Source organism: Pygoscelis adeliae, unplaced genomic scaffold (genome assembly GCF_000699105.1).
Source record: "Pygoscelis adeliae isolate BGI_AS28 unplaced genomic scaffold, ASM69910v1 Scaffold16, whole genome shotgun sequence".
NCBI classification, from domain to species: Eukaryota; Metazoa; Chordata; class Aves; order Sphenisciformes; family Spheniscidae; genus Pygoscelis; species Pygoscelis adeliae.
The window spans coordinates 1,170,851-1,195,588 of NW_008825162.1; the positions used below are offsets into that span (position 1 = coordinate 1,170,851).

At 37.5% G+C, this 24,738-nt stretch overlaps 1 protein-coding gene across 1 annotated transcript in view; it reads right to left on the reverse strand.

Moving 5' to 3' along the window:
• Positions 1-24,738, reverse strand: part of FER (fer (fps/fes related) tyrosine kinase) — a 173,492-nt gene that overhangs the window by 101,769 nt on the left and 46,985 nt on the right. Inside the window, exon 10 of the mRNA XM_009328711.1 lies at positions 1,975-2,067. Within this exon, the coding sequence (XP_009326986.1) occupies positions 1,975-2,067 (93 nt within the window). The remainder of the gene's footprint in view (positions 1-1,974; positions 2,068-24,738) is intronic.

Genomic DNA, 24,738 nt, shown 5'->3' on the forward strand with positions numbered 1-24,738 from the left:
CAGGAAAAACCTGAGCAGTTGACCACATTAAGAGCTAAGTACTAACTCGTGAAGCAAATTTTAGCTGTATATGCATAGTTGGCTTTTCTAACACACAAGAAATCGCTAAATCAAAACACAAAGCAAAACTGAAAATTGATTGGTTTATATATTCTGACTTTGAAGCTCATTCAAATGATAGGTAATCAAGAGTACACTTGTTACTCAGATTTTACTTTCTGCCTCAAATGCCCCAATTACAATCTTACTTCTCCCAAACATATTCCAAGGCTTCAGCAATCCTACCTACCATGTATCTAAACTCGGGTTTACACCAACTTCTACGGAATTAATAGTGATATAGATTGGAATGAAAATCGAAATGAGGCACGTAGGTTATTTAAAATGACACTTTAGTTAAAGCAAATGAAAATTCTGACATTGACTTCCCCTGATTTCATCTTAAATGTTTTATCTTGATTGTCTTCTTGAAACTTTTTTCCTCCAATTTTTCTCTGAAGTACTTTTAGGTAGGTTTTCTTTTTAATCATAACAAGCGGTATAACGTACAAATAGACAAAGTTGCTGGCTATGTCTTACCTACACAAAGAACAGAGGTCACAGTAATATATATTTTAATATGCTTCTACTATGAAATGTTGCATTTTTACATCAATTAGAAGTTTTATAAACCAAAGATCATGATAATGTGGAGATTTTGTTCATCTCCAGATATTTTAATATTTTAGTAGGGTTTTTCCTATTACTTTTCAAATATGTCATGCAACTTTCATATTTTTCACAGTAAAAGCATTCCTGACCTAATTTTATCTCATTATTGTATTTATTATTCCATTCCTTTATCACTATATACAATTTTCCTACGTATACACATGTATATACACATATATGTATACGTATATATGCAACTGTAATCTCTTCCACACATTCTGAATATTGTGTAGCTTAAATAAAGTTTACTGGGTCCTTTAATGGGTACTTGGATGCAATCCTGCAGCATAAAATGGAAGGCCCATTCATTCTAAAGTTTTCTCAAAAATACTATTTTGAGCTAATGTTTCAGGTGACAAGATCACAATTAAAAGGCAGTTTTAAAAAGTTTTTTAAATTCTGCATGACTTTTTTTGGGCTGTTTTTTTGCTTGGTTTTTGGTTGGGTTTTTTTATTTGTTTTGGTTTTTATGAGCATTTTTTTTGTTGGGAGGGTTGGGATGATCACCTGTTCCACTTCAGGAAAACAAAGGAGGAAGGTTTTCAAGTAAAATCTGACACCTCCCGAAGTATGTGCTCAAGTATTCTAACTAGTCTTGCAAGCTTCCATATGAAAACAGAGGTAATACAAAAGCAAAAGAAACAAAAACGTTTCTCCATCCATTAGGGAACCTGAACAAAAGCCAACTAGATTAAGAGATACTCAACAACCATTTTTAGCGGGGACTGAAGCAAGATGTATAATACCTTATTACTTAAATAGTACCAGTTATTGAGGAAGTAATAGTAGTAGTAGTAGTAGCAGCAGCAGCAGCAGCAGTAGTAGTAGTAATAATAATAACAATAATAATAGTATGCTTATATACTGGTGCCTTTATAACAAATATGGGGAATATAATTACTGCAACAATGGGTAAAGCATGCATAACCATCTGACCTACTACAGAATATCATAATACACTGCACTTCCAGTAAATCAGACTCACTGGGAAGAGTACTCTTAAAAGTATAGCATCAGTCTGGGAGCTGCAAAGTACATACAAATCCTCTTTTTTTCCTAAAGTGCAACAAGTTGTTCTGACATACTATTATGCCACGATATTATCATGTCTGCTGATCAATCAGAACAGTGTTTTTATAACATTATTTTAATGTAATTTTTGTCTATGTAGATGGAAATGCATGATGCTTCAGGAAAAAAATCCTACTTAAGCTGTAAAAATAACAGAATGTAGTACAACACTACATTATTGATACTACTTACCGACGATGAGCCCAACATTGATTTTGGAGACCTTATAATTCCAGCTATTGAATGACGTATAGTGTCAAATCTTGAGACTTTGTCCTTCTTGTCCTAGGAGAAAAAGCAGTATCTCCAGTGAAAACAAGCAAATCGGTAGGATAATTGAATTACTGGAGAACATGGAATGTAGACTCCTGGATGTTATTTAAATAAAAGATAGGGGCTGAGCCTCTACTGATACAAACCAGTAAGTGTCAACATCAGTGGGATTAAGCTAACTCATATCAATTTAACTGCTGACAAATTCTATAACTCCTTAAATATTTTGTGCAATTATTTTAAGTATCACTATTGTTAACTATAAAGAGAATTTAAATTCTTTTGTGCCCAAAAAAGAAAGGACAGAATTCTCAGTTCTCCTGAAATACCTATTTTTTTAAAAGGACACTGATTTGAAACCGTATAATAAAAAAAGCCCACATAGTAAAACTCAAAAATACTTACGTACATTATCCTTACTTAATATATAGGGTTTTTTTCCCCTTTTATTAACGTGTTCTTCGCTAACAATACACTACTTGTAGATATTAGTACCAATCAGTGCAAGTTATAGGATCCACTTGTTTTCTGGCACTACAGTAAACCATAGAGGCAGCCACTATCTGGATTTTAAATTCTGTAAGAAAAGGGCTCTAACTGGAACACTGAAACAGCCTTTAAGCATCTCTAGTTCAGCATAAGTCAATGTAAATTCCAAGGTGCTCATAACTTGACTTAGTCCAAAGACTGTATATTTCTTAATCTCTGACTTACCACCAGTTCTCAAAATTAATACCAAAGAATCTTTCAAAAAATACGAAAATGTATTTTTAACACTGACAAACTGAGCTTATTTCTTGTAAATCACTCTCAGAAGCAGCCAAGATATTTTAATGAGTATTTGCAAAGTAATTAAACGTGAAGCAGAGAGACCACACATTAACAACCTCATTCTAATTAGCCATAGGTTACCTAAAGTGTAAGAAACTGATAATGGAGACAGACTACAAATGTTTGGTAGCTTTGGTTACAAAGAAAAATTGCTTCCAAGTTTTGGACGTACACCCTTGACTGAAGAAACTGAAAATCTGATAATGTAATAAATGCAGCTTCAGTTTATCCCAGGACTCTGAATAAGCAACAAAACCTATTCATTCTGTATACAGAATATACCAGTGTTTGAAAATTACTCCCAAATACAATTTAGTTTACTGGATATAGGTTGAACATTGTTTTAGTAAAATAAATTTATTTATTTGATAGCAAAATTCTGTAATGTGCCTTAATTTGTGTGCTATGAAAAAAGAGCGCAAAAACCAGTCAAACAGACAAAACACTAATAGGAAGTTTATTAGTCACTGAAATACTCGTTAACTATGTGCCCACTTACCCATCAATAACATCTTTATTCCTTGTATCAAACTCAAGTAATATTGTATGCTAACTACTATTGTTACAATAAAACACTCTTGCTGAGTCCTGATTTTTATTTTTGTAATATTGATGAATTCAACTGGCTACACAAACAAAACAAAAAAATCTCATTAACAAGCTTGCATGCTTGCTGGATGTGGAATGATCCACTCACTTCACACATCTCTTCAGAAGTGAGCCATGAGATTTAACTGCAAGTAAATGTTTACTTCTTATGTTACAGGAAAAAGTAAGTTACCAAAAGATGTATGAATTCTACTACACTTCCCCTAAACAAACTCAAGAGTTTTCTTTCTATTTTACACTAATAGCAGGCTTATCTAATGACATCAAACTACAAGTAAGGTTCTACATTCACCAGTTTCTCCTTATCGAAAAACATTTTTAACAAGAGGTTTTTTGACTCAAAGTACCGGAAAGACTCATGGACTGGGCCCCATCAGAGGACCACCGAGTGATATACGGAGGCTAATAGTCGCATTAAATAGAATGAGCATTAAAATGCAGATTTAAGGGATAAACTTTGGTTCTGTTCAAAATGTAGTGCATGCCCTATTCAAACTGTGATACATTTATAAACACTGTTTAGTATTTTCATAGCACTTCCCCTCCAACATACTGAAACTACTCTATATCTTACAGCAATGAAGACTCATAATTTGTCTGCACAGCAGGCATTATCAAACACATGAGAAACACCACTGCAGCCTGTACTGAGTTTATTTTTTCCATTTAAGTATTTTTAGGGCAACCTCAATAAAACTGAAGAGCAGCAACAGTGGTCTTTTACTGAATTTTTTGTGCCATTGCCCAGCTGCAGACCACTTTAGAAGGACCCATTAGGTCTTGCAGGAAACCAGTTTTCACTGAGAATAGTATTTTCACCAGTGTGAAAGGATTTTTTTATGCATATTAGGTATAATTTTTTTCCTAATTATAATACAACCTAATTCCTAATTCAACCCAGAACAGCCCATCTACTTTTTGTTTTTATATATATATGTGTATGGTTGTATTAGTTAAGTCAGGGTGTTATTTTAAGTCTGCTTTCCAAAATAAAAGGAAATACACATCAGAGCTGTATTTCAGTGATCTCCACCCTAGCCACATTACATTTTGAATCTCTCAGCCAAGGCCCTCACAATTCAGCAAAGGATTTAGTAGATGAAAGGATTATCTCAGGATATCAGGTTATTTAAAATTTCTGAAGGAAGCCAACAGAGAGCAGAGACTCTCTGTGTCCTCAGGAAGAAAAGTTAGTTATAATTCCACACAATATTCATTCCAACAAAAAAATCAGACATCTGACCAACCAGCACAATCATGCAGTCACCACATAACGCTTCAGACAAACTCCTAAGACATGTTGCTATTTGACTAACAAACTTGAGAAGGACACTGGAAAAGAATTAGGAGTTCTGCATCAGGGATGCTGTAGAGAGCATTATGGAGTAGTATGCTTGCTAGCATACACGATGCAGCTACTAAAACATATTAGCTGATTCAGTTTCATTTCAGTTTAAATGAATTACTTTCAGAGATATTAGCAAAATGGTAGCACGATTTGTCACTTCCTTTATTTTATACTACACCAATTTCACTAAAAAGAAAACTAATCTGTGGGCCATAATATTTTATGCAATGACTGAATTACTGCAGAATAAATTGTAGTTTACCATTAAGAAGCTAGATATGTATGAAAATATATACTGTCATTAGAGGACATTTTTAATCTATTTCTTTGACTGTGTTTAAATGTACCTGTGGCACAAGAGCACACCATACAAGGAAGTATGAAAAATGCATTGACTGATATTTCCGTTTTAGGACTAACCATATTTCTGATCACTCTCCAGAATGAATTAAAATGAATCTCCACCAGACTTGGGACTGGCACTTAGAACAGGTCATGAATTTTCTATCCATTGAACAGCTACGCCTAGCAACACTGCTAAAAATCCAACTACTTACCCTGGAATGATGCAAGACTGATGAACTTCTATATGAAATACAAACAGCCATTTCATGGATGGGACTTCTTGTCATTATCCTCTTCGGTAAATAAGGCAAAGCACTACTGGTTTTGTTTACAAATAATATAGAAAGGATTTACTAAGACAAATAACTCTTTTATTGAGAAACTGATTGACAGCAACTACTTGTAACCATCAGATTAAGAGTGCTCTGTCATATTTTACAAGCAACAGGTTTCAGATGCAGCACTGTTGTAATTCTTCTGCCACAAAACAGGGAATGCTGAAACCCTGTTCCCAGTTGTATACACCTCAGCCAGCCTTTTCATTCCAGTTCTCTTTTTCCTTCTTAATAGTCAAAACAATTACCTCAGCTCTTTTAAAGAGATGTCACAGCAGAAGACAACCACTCTGGCACTCTTAATTTTACTTTCCATTTTTCTCTTCTGACAAGATGCAGAGAGGAAAAATAAAGCATAAGAACCCCAAAAAGAAGTGCAGGATTCAGGCCAGTTGAAACATGCAAGTGAAGCACTCCCCATTTTGCTTGAGGATTTCCTCAGGTGCAACTTTACATGTGATATACAGAAAGGCGAGCTTCTGTGTTTTGTATGTTCACTTTGGGGGATTTTGTGCAACTTGAAGTGCTGTCCATTTTAATGGATTTTCCACTGAATTTAGCTTCTGTGGTCATGCACTACAACTGTTTTAGAGTCCTGTGGACAAAAATCTCCCTTTTGCCAGACATACAGTTCTGCCACTGGGTAAAATCACCGCAGATCTTAGAATGCATGAAGAATAATACAATACACCCAGAAGTGTGACACAATCAAAATGACAGGCCATAAGAGTCATATTCTCAATGGTATTTTGAATGAACGTGAGCAAGACAAAGCAACAGGGCAAGAGATTTTTCTTAAATTGAACTGCATAACGTAAAAACCCAAAAGAGCTTTTTAGCTGTATAAATCTGGAAAAATAGCTGTATCTTAGATGTTATTATAAAAGAAAAATAATCTATACTCTCTTTAGAAAAGCAAGGAATTAAGAAGCTGGAGAGAGATCTAAGATAAAGATAAAACAGAATTAATGCTTCTGAGGGACAGGCAAATAGTAACACTATCTCTACTGATCAAAAGGGGGAAGATAACAATAAGAGGGACAGGGGACTGTGGGGATAGGCAGCTCCACCACAACGACCGAGCCTTGTGCCCTCGAGGCGTGAGAAGGCACTTGGGCAGAGGATAAAGGAGGAAGCAATGAGCTGCTGAAGAGGAGAAAACAGGATGAAGGCCATGAAGGCATGTCGCGTGATGAGGAAGAACCGGCCAATCCGCTGGAGCACACACGCGCGTGAACACACGGCTGTAACCAATCCGCAAGCTGCAGACGGCGCGTGAACACTTCTGTCTGCTATAAAGAGGGCCGATAAAGAGCAACAAGGGCCTTTGGTTGCTGCCTGCCAGAGTCCATGCCGTTAATCCCCACAGCGGACAATGCAGCATATATTCAATACTGCTAAAAAAACCCTAGCCAGACATGTACATACAGGCAATATAAATAGGCCGATACTTTAATATTATTCCATTCAAAGAAAGACCGCCTAATGAGTCAGATATGAACCATCAGCATGGATACAGAAGTTGAATGTGGGCTTGCAAATGAAATTAGAGAACCTTCACAGGAAATTTAGAGGAAATATGAGGAGGACTCTCCAACTGAAAGGGAAGACACTCTCAGAATAAAAGGGGACTTCGATTAGAAGAACATAATCAGTAGTATCTAAAAGATGAGCATGATAATACTGTTTCTGAGATTTGGCTAGGGAACTGGTCTTCAGAGATTTTGATGAATATGATTTCAGTACCGTACAAGAGCTCTAAGATAAAACCAGAAGGGAGGAATTCCTGGTAGTTATTGCAAATGATATGTTCAATGAACTTACAGATAAAAAAGACATATCAGTCAGTATCTGCCAGAGCAATTGAGATACTCTCCTTTTCATAAAGTGAATGCTAGCTTCATTTCTGGTTTGAAGATACTATTTCCCTGATGAAAAAGGTGCCAGAACAACATTCATCTTAAGGCTTCAAATTTAGATAATGAGGAGAACAAGGAAGATTTTTGCTCTGAGAAGGCTGTAGAAGTCTGGCATGAGAATGCAGTTTTGTGATTTATAAGCAAGAGTTCTTCAAAGAAGCTTTAGAGAAAATAATTTTCTGAAAATGATCCTCTGCATTAGTCACTTCAGCAGTGGAAATTAAAAGTTATCGAGGACAGGCCCCAAAAACCTGTAATAAACTTAGACTATGACAGTAACTCTGGCCTGCCTATTGATGAGTGGATATACTAACCACAAAATCTGTGTGTGTCTGTTTTATAGGTATTAGCACATACTGAAGGAGATGTAAATGCTGACGCACATTAAAACATTAACATACAGTAGAACATGTCCGATGTCCCTGAAGTCTATGGTTTTATTTCAGAAATAAGACTAATCTCATACCTCGCAAAGCTTTTTTTTCCTCATCCATGACAGAACTGGGTATCTCAGAAAGACCACATGTAGAAAACCAGATAAAGAATCATGATATATTTACCAAACAAAACAGGATATTTTAAACTATTAACATGTCACTCACACAGGGAATGAGTTGCTGGCTGAATATGAGCTTATTATTTGAGCTGAACAGATCATCTAATCTTTGGAGCACCTTCCCTGGAATTATAATATACATTTTCTTAGTTTGCTATTGTAGGTATCTAGAATTGAGAGCAGCACTGTGCAGAGCCATGAAAATGTAACACAGAGTTATTAAAAATTAAAACATTCAGAGCTAATTAAAAATATCTCAAGTACACAGTGAAACCAATTAAACAAAACAGCTATTCAAAAATCATTTTTTGATAAGGTAACATTTTCTGTTTTAAGCACAAGTAACACCTTCCAAAGCAGCAGAAATGATGCATAATTGACACACACATATTGTAAAACACTGCACTAGATGTAAATTAATGTTCCACCTTCTGAATTGCAGGGGCTACCCTGAAAAACAAGGCTTACTGGTGTGAAATTTAAGAACAGCTGTGTTTTCTCAGACCAAAGATAGATCTCAGGCCATGCCAGTAGCCTAATGGCCTGTAAGGAGAGGAAAATGATAATTCTTCAGAGCACCTCCTTGTCCTCTGAAGATCTGTGGTATAAGATTCACCTTAGTAGTGTAAGTTGTTTCTACACGTAACAGTCATGGAAGGATTTTCCTTCCGTAAATTTTTTCAGCTGCTTTCTGAATCTCTATAAACTATTAAAACCCACTGCTGTAGCAACCAGTTGCACAACTTAATTACATGTTCTTAAAGAACATGTTTGTCTGCTTGCTTTAAATCATCTGCCTACTGTGGTTATTTGACGGTCCCTGCTTCTTGTTTCTGAAGAAACAGTGAACAACCATTATTCCCTATTCACCTTCTCCACATCACCCAACACCAAACACACTGTATACATCTTTATCACATTCCCCTTCTGTCTGCTTTTTCAAGTCTGAAAAGCCCAATATATTTATTCACTAATTCTACAGAAGTTCCTCCACGTATCTGAGCATTATTTTGCCTTTCTGAATTCTCCTGCATCAATTTTGTAATTTAGGGAGCTGAAAATAAAAGCGGCTACATGCAGCCAGACTCTTCTAGGGGGTACACAGCAAAAGCACAAGCAGCAACAAACAATTTGCATCAAGAAAAATTCCAGATAGATACTGAAAAAAAAAAAAGCACAATGAGGACAGTGATCAAATACTGAATTAGGTTGCCCAGAGAGAATTCCATCACTGGAACTGCTAGAACCTCAACTGCAACAAGGCATTGTGCAGCCTGATATAATATCAAAGATGACCCTGCTCTGAGCAAGAAGCTAGACCAGATGGCCTCCCTGAGATCTCTTCCAATTTAAATTATTCTGCAGTTCTACGGCATTTGGGAAGCAGGTGCACATCAATTTATACAGTGATGTAATGTTTTCTTCTCTATTCTCTGTTCCTTTCCTGAAAATTTCTAGCATATTTTTTGGTGTTGATCACTAAGTAAATAGTGACCTGATATCTTCAGGAACATTTAGACCTTATTTTGAGTGGTAACTCAGAGTTCATTACTGGTATATTTGAAATCAAGCACTGTTACTACAATCTGGTCTGCAGGAATGTAATTACACAATATGATGCTAACATTAAAAAAAAAAGACTGTTAGAAATAATATATATAATTTATAACAAGTCAAGGAATTCACTCAACTTTCTATAAAAAAATACTTGCTTTATTTCCAAATAAAGTTTGCTGCTTTTGTGATTACTTATATGCATATGATTACTTATACACCAGAATTTTGAAGGTGCAACAGAGGCTAGAAAGTAATTTATTTTGTTCAGGGAAACAGCAATAAGAAAGAGCATTAAACAAGAGATTGGTGAACTATTTGGAGACAAAAACCTGAAAGCCTTTGGCAGATTTTACTTGCCAAAGCAAAGTAAAGCCTTTTACTTTGGAAAGTAAAAAGAAAGCCTGAGATTTCAGCAAACACTCTGTGTAAATAAATTAATTTTTAGAAAAGGAACATGAATACTATGACTGACCCTATGCTTTCTTTTTGAATGACTATCTGTCAGAACAGAATATAGAGTTAAGTTGTCTGCACTATGTTTTCTGTTTTAATTAGAGTTTCAGAGGACCAATTTTTCAAGCTATGTATGAAATGTCAGGGAAATGTCACCTTCATCTTTGAAATGATTAGTAAGTCTTCCAAACACACAAATATGTATTAGAGGTCTTTAAGGAAGCAGAGTACCTCTTAATGGGGGCTAGCAATAACGTTTCCAGAGACTTGGTACTTTTTAATTATTATATACTAAACAGCCTTTTTATTTTAAAAAGATAGGATTTTTATTTCACCTAATTATCACAAAGAATGTCAAGTGTGCTCTAGAGAAGATGATGACTAAACGTACTGCACCTAAGCTGAGGCACTGAGATCCTGTCCAATAGCTGTTTTTCGTGGAAGGAAAAAGTAGCCAGACAAAAGCTTTTGCAAGGCAGATAGAGAGGCCCCTGAAATTCAGTAAGGAATTCCTGCTTTGCTTAATGAATGTATCTGTACACCACTAAATCCTAATACACCTCCATCCACTGATTGCATAATGATGCCAAAGAAAGGAGAATTGATTTCAATAAAGGTGATTTAACAAACCAATTCAGACTTCTGAAAGCTTAGAGCCAAATTTAGAATAAATACATATTTTTGAAAAATTAAGTTTAAATGCCATTACCGTATGTAACTGGGGAAACAGGTAACAGGGAAAATGAAGGCTTTGGTCCTACAAAAACTCAGGCTGGTGCGTAAATGTACAGATATGAATTGTCTCACTGATTTCAAGGCACTGTTAATAATCAATAGTGCTATTATTAACTGAATGTACAAATATTTTATTAATTCTTACACTATCACTTTACTAGTTTCAAGTAATCAAAAATTATCAAACTTCAGTCTGTACAGCACTTGCTATAGCTGAAAGGGACGTAACTGGTCATAACATGATCCTTCTCCTCCTTGGTTGTCATTGCTGCAGTAAGAGATCTACGAATACACACACAAGGCCTCTCTTGCTATAATTCTTTGTAAGCTCATGAAGTTGCAATGGGAGAACATAAAACAGGCTATACTCAGCGCTCCGAGTTGTACTGCAGTACCTAATGTTCACAAAAGCAAGAAAACCTACATCTTCTCACATCCAAAAAACCAAGATGATGAACTAGCTGCTGGTCAAAGTCACCATCTGCCAGAACAACATCTTGCTCAACATTCAGGCTGTGCTGCCGCTTGAGAAAACCAAGAACCACAACAAGCCGAAGAGCAGTGAATGAACTACTGCCACTGTTCAGGCAAGAAGTGACCAAACCAACCTGAACCACAGTCAAGACTGGATGCGAGGTAAGAGTATACGAACGGAGTGGGAATGTATTACATTTCTTCAAATACTCTCCCTGTTTCCAAACATTTTCATCTTCCTAAGCCAGATATAATTTTTAGCCTAGAAACCAGCATTTATGGTTTGGCAGTTACATGTACTAACAACATCAGCATAAGTAACCAGTGAATCAGTGAGATTTCATGAATGTGACTTGAAATTTCAAGAACATAACCATAAATTTAAAAACAACATAAAGCTCAAAATATGTTAGAGAAAAAATGTTAAGAGACCATAAAACATGCAAAGCAAACCAACTGTGATGAAATTTTATATTTCCATCATCTAAACATTACAGTTTGTCAGATGGCTATGAAAAGCACATGTTTTATTAGCTACAAATACATGTGCAAGTCATTTAAAGTTAACAATTCTTAGGAGCATTTTTGATGCGAAAAGACTAGTTTTATTCTGTGCTTTATTACTGTACACATCCAGCTGAAATAGTTTCAGGCATGTGCGATCCAAATTCTACAGAAGAACAGAGAAATATAGTAATGTTAGAACTGCTGCCCCAGAGTCATAATCAAGATCAACACTAGAGCTGCCATTTGAAGTGATGAAGTTTTCAATGTGAAATATGTTTTAAAACTGGTTATATACATGCATACACACACAGAGATTGATCTTACCATCCCCCTTTCAAGTTAAAAAACAAAAACCAAAACCTGAGCTAGAAAGAAAATTCTTGATAAGGTAATGGAATAAATGGATTTCTTTTAAATACACACGTGTTACGCTGCATTACTAGAATTTGGAAAACTTCATCTCTATTTGACTAAATTGTGATAAAACATCAACTGATCACTTTTCCTCCACCGAAGATGGACATTAGCGTAAAAAATAAATTCTATGTCCTGAAGTTTTCATATACGCAATTTGCCACAAAAAGTATAAAGACAGACAGTGGGTTTGGAACTTGTTAACAAATGACAATATTCCATAATAGCACTTCCTCAACTGAATGGTTAAGTTTTAGGTGGCCAGTAGATAGCTTAACTTTTAAAAAAGTTAACATCTAACTCTTCAAACTTATTAATACTACTTAAGGACTAATAGAACTTCATTACAACCACTGACCAAATAAAAAGAGGTAGAGTCATCCCTGCTGACCTATGTTCAGGAGAGCAACAGGGCAATTTTGACAGAGGAAAAATTTGGTGAAAGGCAGCTATATGGGCTAATAATACAAAGCCACAGGTGAAGAACCTCTAGGCTACATTTCACATGATGCATGAACAATTTTACAGTGCAGGTGGCTGAAGGACCAAACTACGCATACAGTGCACCACACAATGAACTCAGCAGATTAAGCAGGTATCAGTACAACTTCCAGGCATTTTTATGTGAGGATCCGGACTGTTGAACATGAAAAGTGTTGGACAAAATGGCCAAAAAACCTCAATTCCTAATGGTCTCTGCAACAGTCAGTAGCTGAAGTACGGAAATGATGAAGATCACCCACAGCTACCACAAGCATGTTGGTGAATGCCTGGAGAGCAGTGTACATGCCAAAGAATGACACCTGGAACTGGAAGTTATCTTTACTAACCACAAACTTAAAATAACAGTAATAGGCTTGCCAGAAATCTATGTATACTTACATATCCTGCAGACTGAGAAACACAAACCGTTCTCCTTTTCTCACTACTAACAAAAACCTGTGTTCTGGTTATTTTAAACCTCCAAAATTCCAGATAGGAAGCCAAGCCACATTTCAGCAAGGCACAAAGCATTAACTGTTTTCAATCCTTTATTCCTGATCTGCACAGGCAAAACTCCTCTGGTCCCACTGACTACAATGGCATCACTATCCTGACGAAACATGGTCTCATACAGCAAATCTGTTTGGCAGTTTGTACGGAGGGGATTAGAAGACAGCAAAGAGAAAAATTACAGCTATGAGCTACAAGCAGGTGAATTACTGCTGCCATGGAGGCTAGTCAAAAGACGTTCCAGAAAAATACAGTGAATATGGAGCAAAGGTAAGGGGTCAATAAGAAGGACAGTTTGGGGGTTTCTTCATAGAGATATGGAAAACAAAGTTTCACCTGTCCTCAACTCAAGCAAATCTCCCTCCAAAAGGAGATTTTCTAAAGAGGACTGCATCTCTTTAGAGTTCAGCATTTTGTATCCAAAGGAGAAAACATTGATAGACAACTGAACCAACTAAATGGATGCTGTACCAGCCACATAAAGTGAAAACTGAAGCTACAGGAGCAAGTAATCTGTGCATCAGCCAACAAAGGGTGTGCCAACTGGGGTCCCAGATATCCAAATACAGTATTTATAAACATAGCATGAACTGAATACAACATGCACTTAGTGACTGAGCTTAGTATACAGGCCAATTACTTTAATTAGAATGCATTACTCAGTAACAGAAGGAGTGACATAGTCTTTCCAGACCTCATTAAATATATATTCAAAAAGCTGTAGTTTGGATTTGGTTGCTTTTTAGTTGCAGATACACACAGTAATGCCTGCTAAAGAAATGCATCTGACATCAGTGGTGGAGTCCAGATTTTAGGCATTTAAGCCCAAGAAAGTCTGGTCCCTGGAAAAGGATTAGAGGCATTGAAGCAGCTATACCCTGAAGTGCTGACAGCTGCTAGGGGAACAGTGGCCAGAAGTCAACATGTAAGGAAGGAATAGAGAACAAGAACATCCTCTCTATATTGCATGACCTTGAAATCCACAAGTAACCATAAGTCCTTCCAGGGTTCACAAGACACTAAGAACTAAATACTTGATAGCTGCAGACTCCCAGGCTGCAGGCAGGGACTTGCAACCCAACTTTAGCAGAGGTCAATCCCAGCTCACAGAAGACAGTACTCCATTGGCAGAGGAAACACCCCAAGATTTCCCTTAACCTCAAAGGAAGTTCCTAGACGCCCATGAAGAATCCAGTCTCCCCAGCCACCCACTACATGAACTCACCAGAAGTGCGTTGTCTGTTAAGTTTATCACTATACTGTTCTGACCGGTTTAAAGTAACATTTGCTGGATTCTGCCCTCTCCACACCGCCACAAAAAAACTGGCACCTACCAATGAAGATCCCTCTTATGACTCATCGACTGGCTCTGACTCATTGACCGGCTCTAATGAAGCCACTCTGGCAAATGCTACATCAAGCAACGTGAAATAGCACTACACGTGTTATGCAATCTGACAGGATGTAAAGCCTCTTTCTTCCCCCAATAAATAGCATTATTAAATATGGACTGGCGATTGTACCCTATTTTGAAAATCGTATTGTGAGAGGATGCATTTGTTTTATCACAGTAAAACAAAGCTTCACGGAGTTAACCCGCAACAGCTTCAGTCAGATGGGACACAGCAGGTTCTTAGCCAGACCCACATTTATGTTAGCTGTATTAAAGAATAAAACTGATCCTTTCATAACCAGAAAGATTCTGTAGTACGACTAGATTCAAATTTGATCAGGTATTTCTGTTTGACAGCTAGCACAGTCAGAATGTGATGTTTGCTTTTGGTTTTCACAGATCCCTACATCTGTTTATTAATAAAATCAGCTTGCACATTAATAGATAAAATGATAGAGCAACTTTGTGACAGCTGCAACACACAATTTTAGCAAAATACCTGAGGTACGCTTAATGAGTAATCTTTGTAGGGTGCCAATTTAAAATTAAGCTTTTATTTCTGTAAATAATATATACTGGCATAACTACTGGAAATATACTAGTATTTTTGTTCAGAACAGACAGGCACAATACACAAATGACCACTACTTTTTCAAATAAAGGAAACAGCAAACCAACATAGTTAGATGTTTTTCCACAGTAAGTAAACACCACAGATATCTGCCAATTTCAACAACAGAAAAACAAAAATGCAAACCCAACAAATATGCAGTGTTCAAATTCTACTCTGAGTAAAGCCTATGGTCCACTGAACTCATGTCATACCTCAGATCACAACTGTATAAATCATAAACACGAACAAGACTATTCTGAAAATACAGACATCAAGGAGGAAAGACGTAGTGTGCAAGTCTCAGTAATGGTACCAGAGAGTAACAGATTTCAATCCTGTCCAAGGTGAAGTTCATAAATTGTATCTAGCACAATGAGCCAAAACAAATTAGGTAGCATTTCTCCCGCAGAATTACAAAAAGACTTTGAGTTGTTACGCTCAGTGGCCAACAGACCATGAGTCTTTCACATGTTTCAGTCATTACTCATTAAAAGGGGACTGTCCAACCAAGGGGTCTCTCCTCAAAGTTCATCAGTAGTACCTATCAAGCATCCTCAAGCTGCTTGTCAAATCAAAGGCCAGTCTTCTCTGTTACAGAAGAAACTTCTTTCACTTCCCCCCCCCCCCGAAAGAACCAGTAATTTCTACAGATTATGGGTATAGTTATATACGACTCAATGGGTCAACTTCTTAATAAGTAGGTTGAAGAAAGTAACTGAGATGATACTTCAGCCATCTTGGTTGAAAATCCTTATTTCCTCACTAATTTTCATCACATATTATAAAGCTGCATTTCATTACCACACTGTTCCTGAGACACTTCAATGCCAAGAGCAAATTGTAGATACAATGATCCATATAAACAGTGTTAATTTACAAATGATATATATAAAATCCCACAGACTGAACAGATCAACCACACAAAAGCAGCCAACACCTGAAGTGGACCAAAATCCTCTAATACACAGCCACAGCTTTGGATACTACCACACTGGCTCTCAGTAGAGCTCTCCTAACAACCACATTAGTGACCTTAAAGAGGATGTTTCCCCAACAAGAATAGCCTTAGAAGAAAACAGTCACATTTTTCAAAAAGCTACTTCATTGCCCCATTCAAAAATTACTTGAAGTCAAATCATCCCTCCATTAATGGCACTTACGTAGATGTCACATATTACTGTAGCCTGGAACTTGCATCAACGATCACTAAACAAGCGCAATTACACTGTAACAAGATCCTGTTAGGTAGGAAATGCTCACAACTCCCACCTGCAGGTTTGTCTTTTTGTTCCCCCATAGAGATAACAACATCTCCCCTTTATGCTAGAATAGCAACTAACTTTTACAGCAAACTAGTTAACATAAGAAAACTGAATTTATATCAGCTGTTCTGAACTTTCATTTTCCTTGAGGATTGGGGCTTCTCTTTCAGACTAATGAAACACTTGTGTACCTAAAAGTTTCTTTTTTTTTTTAACCCAGAAGTTACTTTTTAACTTTTTTTTTTAGTAGAACTCTCTGAATATATCTTCCCTCACTTAAAAAGAATACAAAATTCACAACCTGTTTTAGTGCAACAGTATACAGTCACCTCAGTGTAATGCCTGCTCAGTCACATCAGCTTCACCTATATTGCGACATTCTTTGGGCACCCAGAATGAATTCAGTGTAACAATTAACAAATTCAACTACTCTAGAGAGCTGCTAGCATAGAAGATGAAAACTTCAGGTTACCACTATACAGAAATTGTCAAGACTGTCAAGCATCTCATTTTAGCCCCCCCACCCCACTATATTCAAGTTTCCATTTCTCCCCCTCCTACCTACAGTTCTTTGTTTTCATTTTCATCACAGTCACTAAGTAAATGCTAAATACAGGTTTCCAGAGTGAGATAATTTCAGTTATGTTAGCCATTGTGAAAGTCCGCATTGTCACAAAGTTTTGGCAAAACTACGTAAATTTAATTTAAAGGGGGAATGACAGAAGTTTATGTTACATATAAACCCAAACATCGAGTGATTTTATTTCATCTTAGTACTTGAACCTAAGATCTGGAAATAAAACAAGTAATTCTGAGGCACATCAAAACCAAACATTTGCAGATATAGCTCCTAATCCTTTAAATTCTCAGGCTATATCACTTCTATCCCATGTTTTTCTTGATTATACTATTTATGCTTTGATTTACCACCCAACACATCGCTGTGGCAACACACGTTGAAAAAGGCAAAGCCACAGTCTCATGGAAATATTCTCTCTCGTGGAATTATACTAACACTGACAACCTGTAAAACAGCACATGCATCTTGAAATTGTCAAGTTGGCTCTCATTCAACTAATCTACAGAGCAACAAATTAAAGCAGTTATTTCATTAGGCAAGCAAGTAAGCATCTATCAGAATATTAATGTCAGGGTCCTGAGGGCACCGATAGGCTTCAGCAGCCCTGACCAGCCTCACCTGGAGATTCACACCACCCCTGCCCATGTGCCCACTAGCCCCATTTCAGCTCAGGCACAGAGTCCTGGCCTGAGCTGTATCATAGGTACCTGTCTCCGGCTTTGTCTCTGGCCCTGCCTCCTGAATGAATCCTTCATACATATGTTGTAGCTTTCTCCAGTCCTGTGTTTGGTCCTGTGTCCTGGACAGACTTTGGACACATGTTATAGCCTTGTCTTCAGCCCTGTCTTTGAACCCTTCTCCTTTTGCTCCTGACTGGACTCCTAGTTGGACTCTGAACCTGATTCATTGCTTTGCTGCCTCTGGAGCTGCCCACGGACCTTGTTAACATCTGGCTCTGCCACTGTGCTCACACCCTGTGGGACGGCACCCCATCAGTGAGGGCATTGCCCAGCCTGGGGTCGCCCTCATCTCCTGGATCACCGCTCCTTTTCGAGCAGCTGGCCCTTGCTGCACGCTAACAACCATTTAGGACTCATTTCCTATCATATCTCTGAATATTGCCTATGAGAGGAGATTTTAAAGTGCAATCAAATCTTAAAGAAAGAAATTGAGGAGACTTTTTCTCTGTAATTTGATTCACATTGTATTGGCAAGGTTTTGGCAGCAGGGGGGCTACATGGGTGGCTTCTGTGAGAAGCTGCTAGAAGCTGCCCCCATGTCTGATAGAGCCAATGCCAGCCGGCTCCAAGATGGACCCACCGCTGGCGAAGACTGAGCTAATCAGTGACAGTGGTAGTGCCTCTGTGATAATGTATTTGAGGGGTGAAAAAAACCTGCGCAACTGCAGCTGGAAAAGGAGTGAGAATATGTGAGAGAAACAACTCTGCAGCCACCAAGGTCAGTGAAGAAGGAGGAGGAGGAGGTGCTCCAGGCGCCGGAGCAGAGATTCCCCTGTGGCCCATGGTGAAGACCATGGTGAGGCAGGCTGTCCCCCTGCAGCCCATGGAGGTTAACGGTGGAGCAGATATCCACCTGCAGCCCGCAGAGGACCCCTGGAGCAGGTGGATGTGCCTGAAGGAGGCTGTGACCCCATGGAGAGCTTGTGCTGGAGCAGGCTCCTGGCAGGACCTGTGGAGAGAGAAGCCCACGCTGGAGCAGCTTTACTGGCAAGACTTGTGACCTCGCTGGAGCAGTCTGTTCCTGAAGGACTGCACCCCGTGGAAGGGACCCACACTGAAGCAGTTCGTGAAGAACTGCAGCCCATGAGAAGGACTCACATTGGAGAAGTTTGTGGAGAACTGTCTCCTGTGGGAGGGGTGCCACGCTGGAGCAGGGGAAGAGCATGACGAGTCCTCCCCCTGAGGACGAAGGAGCAGCAGAAACAACATGTGATGAACTGACTGCAACCCCCGTTCCCCATCCACCTGCACTGCTTAGGGGGGGAGAAGGTAGAGAAATTTGGGAGTAAAGTTAAGCCCAGTAAGAAGAGAGAAGTGGGGGGAAGGTGTTTTAAGATTTAGTTTTTATTTTCTCATTATCCTACTCTGATTTGATTGGCGATAAATTAAATTAATTTCTCCAAGTTGAGTCTGTTTTGCCCATGACAGTAACTGCTGAGTGATCTCTCCCTGTCCTTATCTTGGCTCACGAGCCTTTCGTTATATTTTCTTTCCCCTGTCCAGCTGAGGAAGGGGAGTGATACAGCAGGCTGGGTGGGCACTTGGCATCCATCCAGGGTCAACCCACCACACACACATATCACAAGTTCCTGTCATACACTGAGACAGGAAATACTTCTAATCTCATTTATCTCAAAATGTCATGTTTATGAAACTTAATAAAGCTGCCAAAGGTTAATAAGAAGTCAAATGAAATACCCGTTCCAACTGGTTTTAAGAACTCCCTGAAAGGGTTAATAGAAAATAAATTATTTGACTAAGAACTTTATTTGCTCAACTAAATGCTGATTAGGAATGAAAGGACCAGTTAGGAGCACCTGGTAAAGAGATGATCTAAATTCAGCATCTCACAGATGTTAGATTTGAACTTTTTTCCCCAGAACAACCTCTTCTGCTTTCTCTCCAGCTGAGAGAATCAAAATACATTCTGGAAGAGGACATTATCTTTTCCTATTTTTTTTTTTTAGCAAATATCTTTTATTAAAGGCACTGAGTGAGGCTAAGGAAAACTTTGAGGCAGGCAAGTCATTCTTAGCTACTCTATCCTTAATTTGTTTTTTTGGTTTGGGGTTTTGTTTTTTTTTTTTTTGAGTTGTACTGATCTATAACCTAGTTTCCAGAAAACAAACTCTTGCTTTCTGCAATTAAGAAGTTTGGGAAAAAAAAATAGATTAAAAAAGTTACTTTGCTTGCATAAAAATTCTGCAGTAACTTCCAGAAAACAAACCTGCTTTTGACCCACACAATCTTACAGATCAGGAATGTTATTTGATTAAAAATAGAAGCAATTCATCAGAGTTCCAATAGTGCCCCGAAAGTAAAGGCCTTCAATCACTTCTCAAGAATGACACATTTCCATGCATCTTGGCTGTGACACTCCAAGCTTTCTTTCTCCTTAGGATGAGGACATTAGTTTCAGAAACTCCTGGATACCTATTGTTATCTTCATGCAAATGTCATTGCCTTTCTCACACTACCCTAACACAACAGTCAAATAAATACAAGTTTCTCGTGGTGTGTTCCTGTACCTCCCTAAAAAGAAGCCGAGATAAGTAATCCTGGAATTTTTTGACTAGATTACAGTGACTATCACATGCCACATGGGACTTTCACTTTCTCTACTGTTAAAGACTTTTTTGAGCCAAGAACTTCAAAGTGTCTGTTGGAAAATGGGTTTCACCTGTTTGGATATTAGCATCTAGTATTCTTTATGGCTTAGGTTATCCAAGACATCTACACGGGAATGGCAGACATGAGTCACAGCTTTATGTCAGGCAGGATACCTTATGCAATCTAAAAACAGCATTAATGTTGATGTTCAGGCACTTGGATCTCAAGTTGACCAGAAATGTTTTGCATCTATCTTACTGCAGGATGACCCAAAGAAAAAGAATTCAGTGATATCTGAAACATGCTATTTCACTTACCGCACTGTTAAAGATCACCAACAGTAAAAAATAAAAAGAACAAAAAATGATCTGGTATGTATCTTAATGGTAGTGCTCTGGAAGATAGATTAGATTGCCATTCTGTTTTCTCAGTCTGTAGCAGGTAAGAGCTTCCCCACATGGCAGAAAAGAGAAGAAGCCACAAAGCAAACCATAAAATCATACACTTCAAATCTGGCAATAAACTACCAGTGGCACTAGATTAAAACCATAAATCCTAATTCCAAGAAATATTTTATAGTAGATTTTAAGACTTTGAGAAGCATAATAATTGCCTTTAAGAACAAGGCTATTTTTAACCAGCCACTTAAAAAAAGAAAAAAAGGAAAGGAGAGAGATGACTTAAAGCAGCCAAATTCTATCACATTATTTCCTGTGTGTTGCTTAGAGCCTATAAGAAGTTAATAATCACACTAATTCAGTCCCATTGCTTGCATGAAAAAGATGCAAGAAGCCAATGGTGATAGTTCTGGCAGAGAAGTACTACTTTCCTCCCAGCAGACAGAGAAACATTCCAACATATACCGAAACATACACTGGATACCAGTATGTGATTTCTGTTCAAAGGGAAACTTCTGAGCGAAGCTTTCACAGAGAAGATTTTGACTGAAATAACAAATCCCCAGTGGGTATGCAATGCTGCAACACTACTATGATGAAGCCTTCTTCCCCAAGGAAAATGGAAAGCTCTTGAAATATTTTTTGCAGTTCAAGACAAGTATATGTACTTATCTCAAGTACATACACTCTCCTTCATATGGAGAGGGTAAACTAATTCTGCACTTAACAGATTCTGAGAGTTTTTTTACTCTGAATGAGCCACCTCCCTCAATTCCTCCCAAAGTTTGCTCACACTTCCAATTTTGCCTTTCCCCAAGACTAGGTTATTGCTCAACACTTTTTGTTAGCTAATATGTTAACCTTAAGAAATATATAATTTCTGAGCCTTAGTCTATGAAAAGATTACTGTCAGGTTCATCTTTTACTTCAGAAGTTTCCAGGCATGTTCACTGGAAAGAGGCTTGACAGCTCCATTGACCTCCCATCTTGTAAATTCTGGGCCAGTCAGTAATACCCACGTGGGACAAAGTATGACTGAGTTTATCTGTCTATTACCTTAGTATCTCCTTTTGGATTGTTCTTCCTCTGATGTATGTGTGTCAGGCAAGTAGGATTTACGAAGAGAAGAAACAGAAGCCAGAACATACTCACTCTGAGAGCAAGAGGAACAGAGTTCATCTTCCACACTTCCTAGAAGCATCTGACATTTGGAGCATTTCTGCTCCATATTAAGTTCTGGCTGTAAGCCAGAAACACGGGTCCCAGCCAGCAAGCTTGGAAAGTGGCCCAAAGCAAAGATCACTTAGTTGAACTTCAGCTGTCCAGGCATCCAACATATACAACTGTTTATTTCCAAGTCTTTTATGAATTAATAGGCACAATCTTACAACATGACTGCACTGGCAGTGTTTCCTCTGCTGAGACAAAAATAAGAGAAAGGATAAGGATACCAGTGCTGCACAGACTTACTTTTGGCCCTGCTTCTATTGACAAGAAACTTAAAATCTTGGAATAGCACAGTGGAAGTCTACAAGGTTTATAAATATCTAAATCAAATAACTGTGAAGGGCTCCACTACCACTTCCTAACACATACCCTCATATAATCTTATTTTTGTATAGATGTCATGAGCCACAAATTAGTAGAGAATTACTTACATGGACAGATAAACAAGGGAGCTGTTTGGTGATGCATTACAAAGTGTAGGAATGCCTTAATTCTTCTAAGTCAGTAAGAAAAAAATAAAAATTTTATCTCTACCATCAAGCTTTCTGCTACTGCTGCAACGGGCTGTCACAGAAGCTAACCGTTTCCCTGCATCTGTTTGAAAATAAAGATCCTATATAGCCTGAGACAGTATGGGAAAAGGAGACCCCCTAGCGTGTGGGTACATCTCTCAGTAGGTTATATTTCAGGGCCTTATGATATATCATCTAAAATGCATTTAATGAAGCATCTGTAATCACATAACCAACTCCTGGAAATGCTCTTTCATATCTATGTAACGGACTTTAAAAAATTCGAAACGTACAAATTGATTAAATTTGTCAACTATTATTTTAATGAGAATCCTGAAAACATTTGCCTCAAACCCAAACCTGCAGAGAAAGACTCTAAGACTACTGGTTTGTTGGTCACACTGTTAGAAGGAACACTGAGTCATGGATTCTAGAAAGCAGGGATGGAAATATAAAGCATTCACATTAGGAAAACAAAAAAGTACTTTCAGAATAATTTACAAATAATGAAACTAGCACTTCAGCACTGTTTCATGCATTCAATATTTTTTCTTCCATAACCACTGAGAACTTTTTTTTTATTTACCACAATCTTCACCAAAAGCTGGCTTATCTTACTTTTAAAGCAATCACCGAGAATAGGATTTCTGAAGCCTTTTAAAAAGGAATGACAAATAGTAAAACCGATTAGATATGCAATGAACTTTTTTTTTTTCCTTTTGGATAATTCTGCTACAACAGATAAAACCTGAATTCAGAAATGTAAAATCTCTTACTAATACCCATTTTCTGTTACCCCACTGCGTACAGTTTTAAGCATGGCACTCTCCTGGAATGGTGCATTAATAGTTAGATCCATCCCACTGGCTGTATCATGACACCATAATGCTTCAGCTTCCTTTTGCCCTGTGTACCCTTCATGAGTTCATGTTACCAGAGCATCTGTACTCCAGAGCCTTCCATCCTGACAACCAAGCTGGACTGCAAGTCCTTTAAGGAGTGTACGGAGAAAGAACAGTGAGTGACTTTGTACTGCTGCTCCATGGGCAGTACAGCTGCACAGCTCTTTTAGTTGGCTTACATGCTGTTGAAGACCATGCATAGGGTCCTTCTACATTACTGTTGTGTTTGGTTTTTTTTTTATTTTATTATTAAAAAATCTCAAAAAATCAGAACAAAACAAAACCAAACCACCAGTTCAGATTACTTAGATGTTAGATAGATGAGAACACACTTTTTTTCCTCCACATTTCTGTGTCTCATATGCCTTTTTTAAACATATGTAATGATGAAAATCTTTGATTATTCAGTCATAACTAGTCTTTTGGCACTGAGCTCCACCTGCTGACAAGTCTTTCAAGTATTGCAGAGCCTGCATACAAAGTCTCAGTTTTATCAGTGGTTCCAGTATAATGCTGCAGTACACAAAATAATCTATATGAAACATTTCTATAGTGAGAAAACCATATAGTGTTAAATACATATTCTTAAAAATAATGGGTTTGCACCTCTATAATATTTGTTTTTACCATGTAAGGAAAAGGAGAAGACATATTAATGTGGCATATAGATGTCACTGTATTATTGCTAAACGAAATGAATTACTATTTTATATTAACTAAATCTATTGCCAGGCTTAAGCAATCCCTGAAGATTTCCTATTCTGTAACAATTTCCAAGTCAATACTGATGCTGTAATTTTAAAGTCTTACTATGAAATGCAAACCACTGCCATTGTACTTAATTACCTTAATAAATGTTTAACTGGCACTGCAATATTCCAAATATTCCTGATGTTTTTATTTCTAATCAGATCATTAGAAATATAAAAGTTTTGTTGCTTGCTTTGTTTTAATTATGGTAACTACTGCCATGCTCTGTTGATCATATTAACAGCAAGAATAGCATATGTATCTTAAGACAAATGACAGGCCATACATCCATTGACTGAACATTTAAACACTGAAAAGTTAGTTCAAGATTCCAGTTACTGGTTAATTTTTGTAAAGTGACATAATATACAACAATTTGGATACTACAACATTTTGGCAAAAACCCAGTTGTTTACAAGGAATAACCAGCTTTTTCTTAGTATCTCCCTTCTTACTTTAATGTAAGTATAGCAGAAAAAGTTAACTATGATTTTCCTGATTACATAGTGCATAGTGTCATAACTGTGTAACTCTAAGGGGCTCAAAGACATTATTTTAAACTTGTAGTACCTTCAGCATTAAAATTATCTCTGTCTTGCATGGTTATCTCAGTAGAAAGG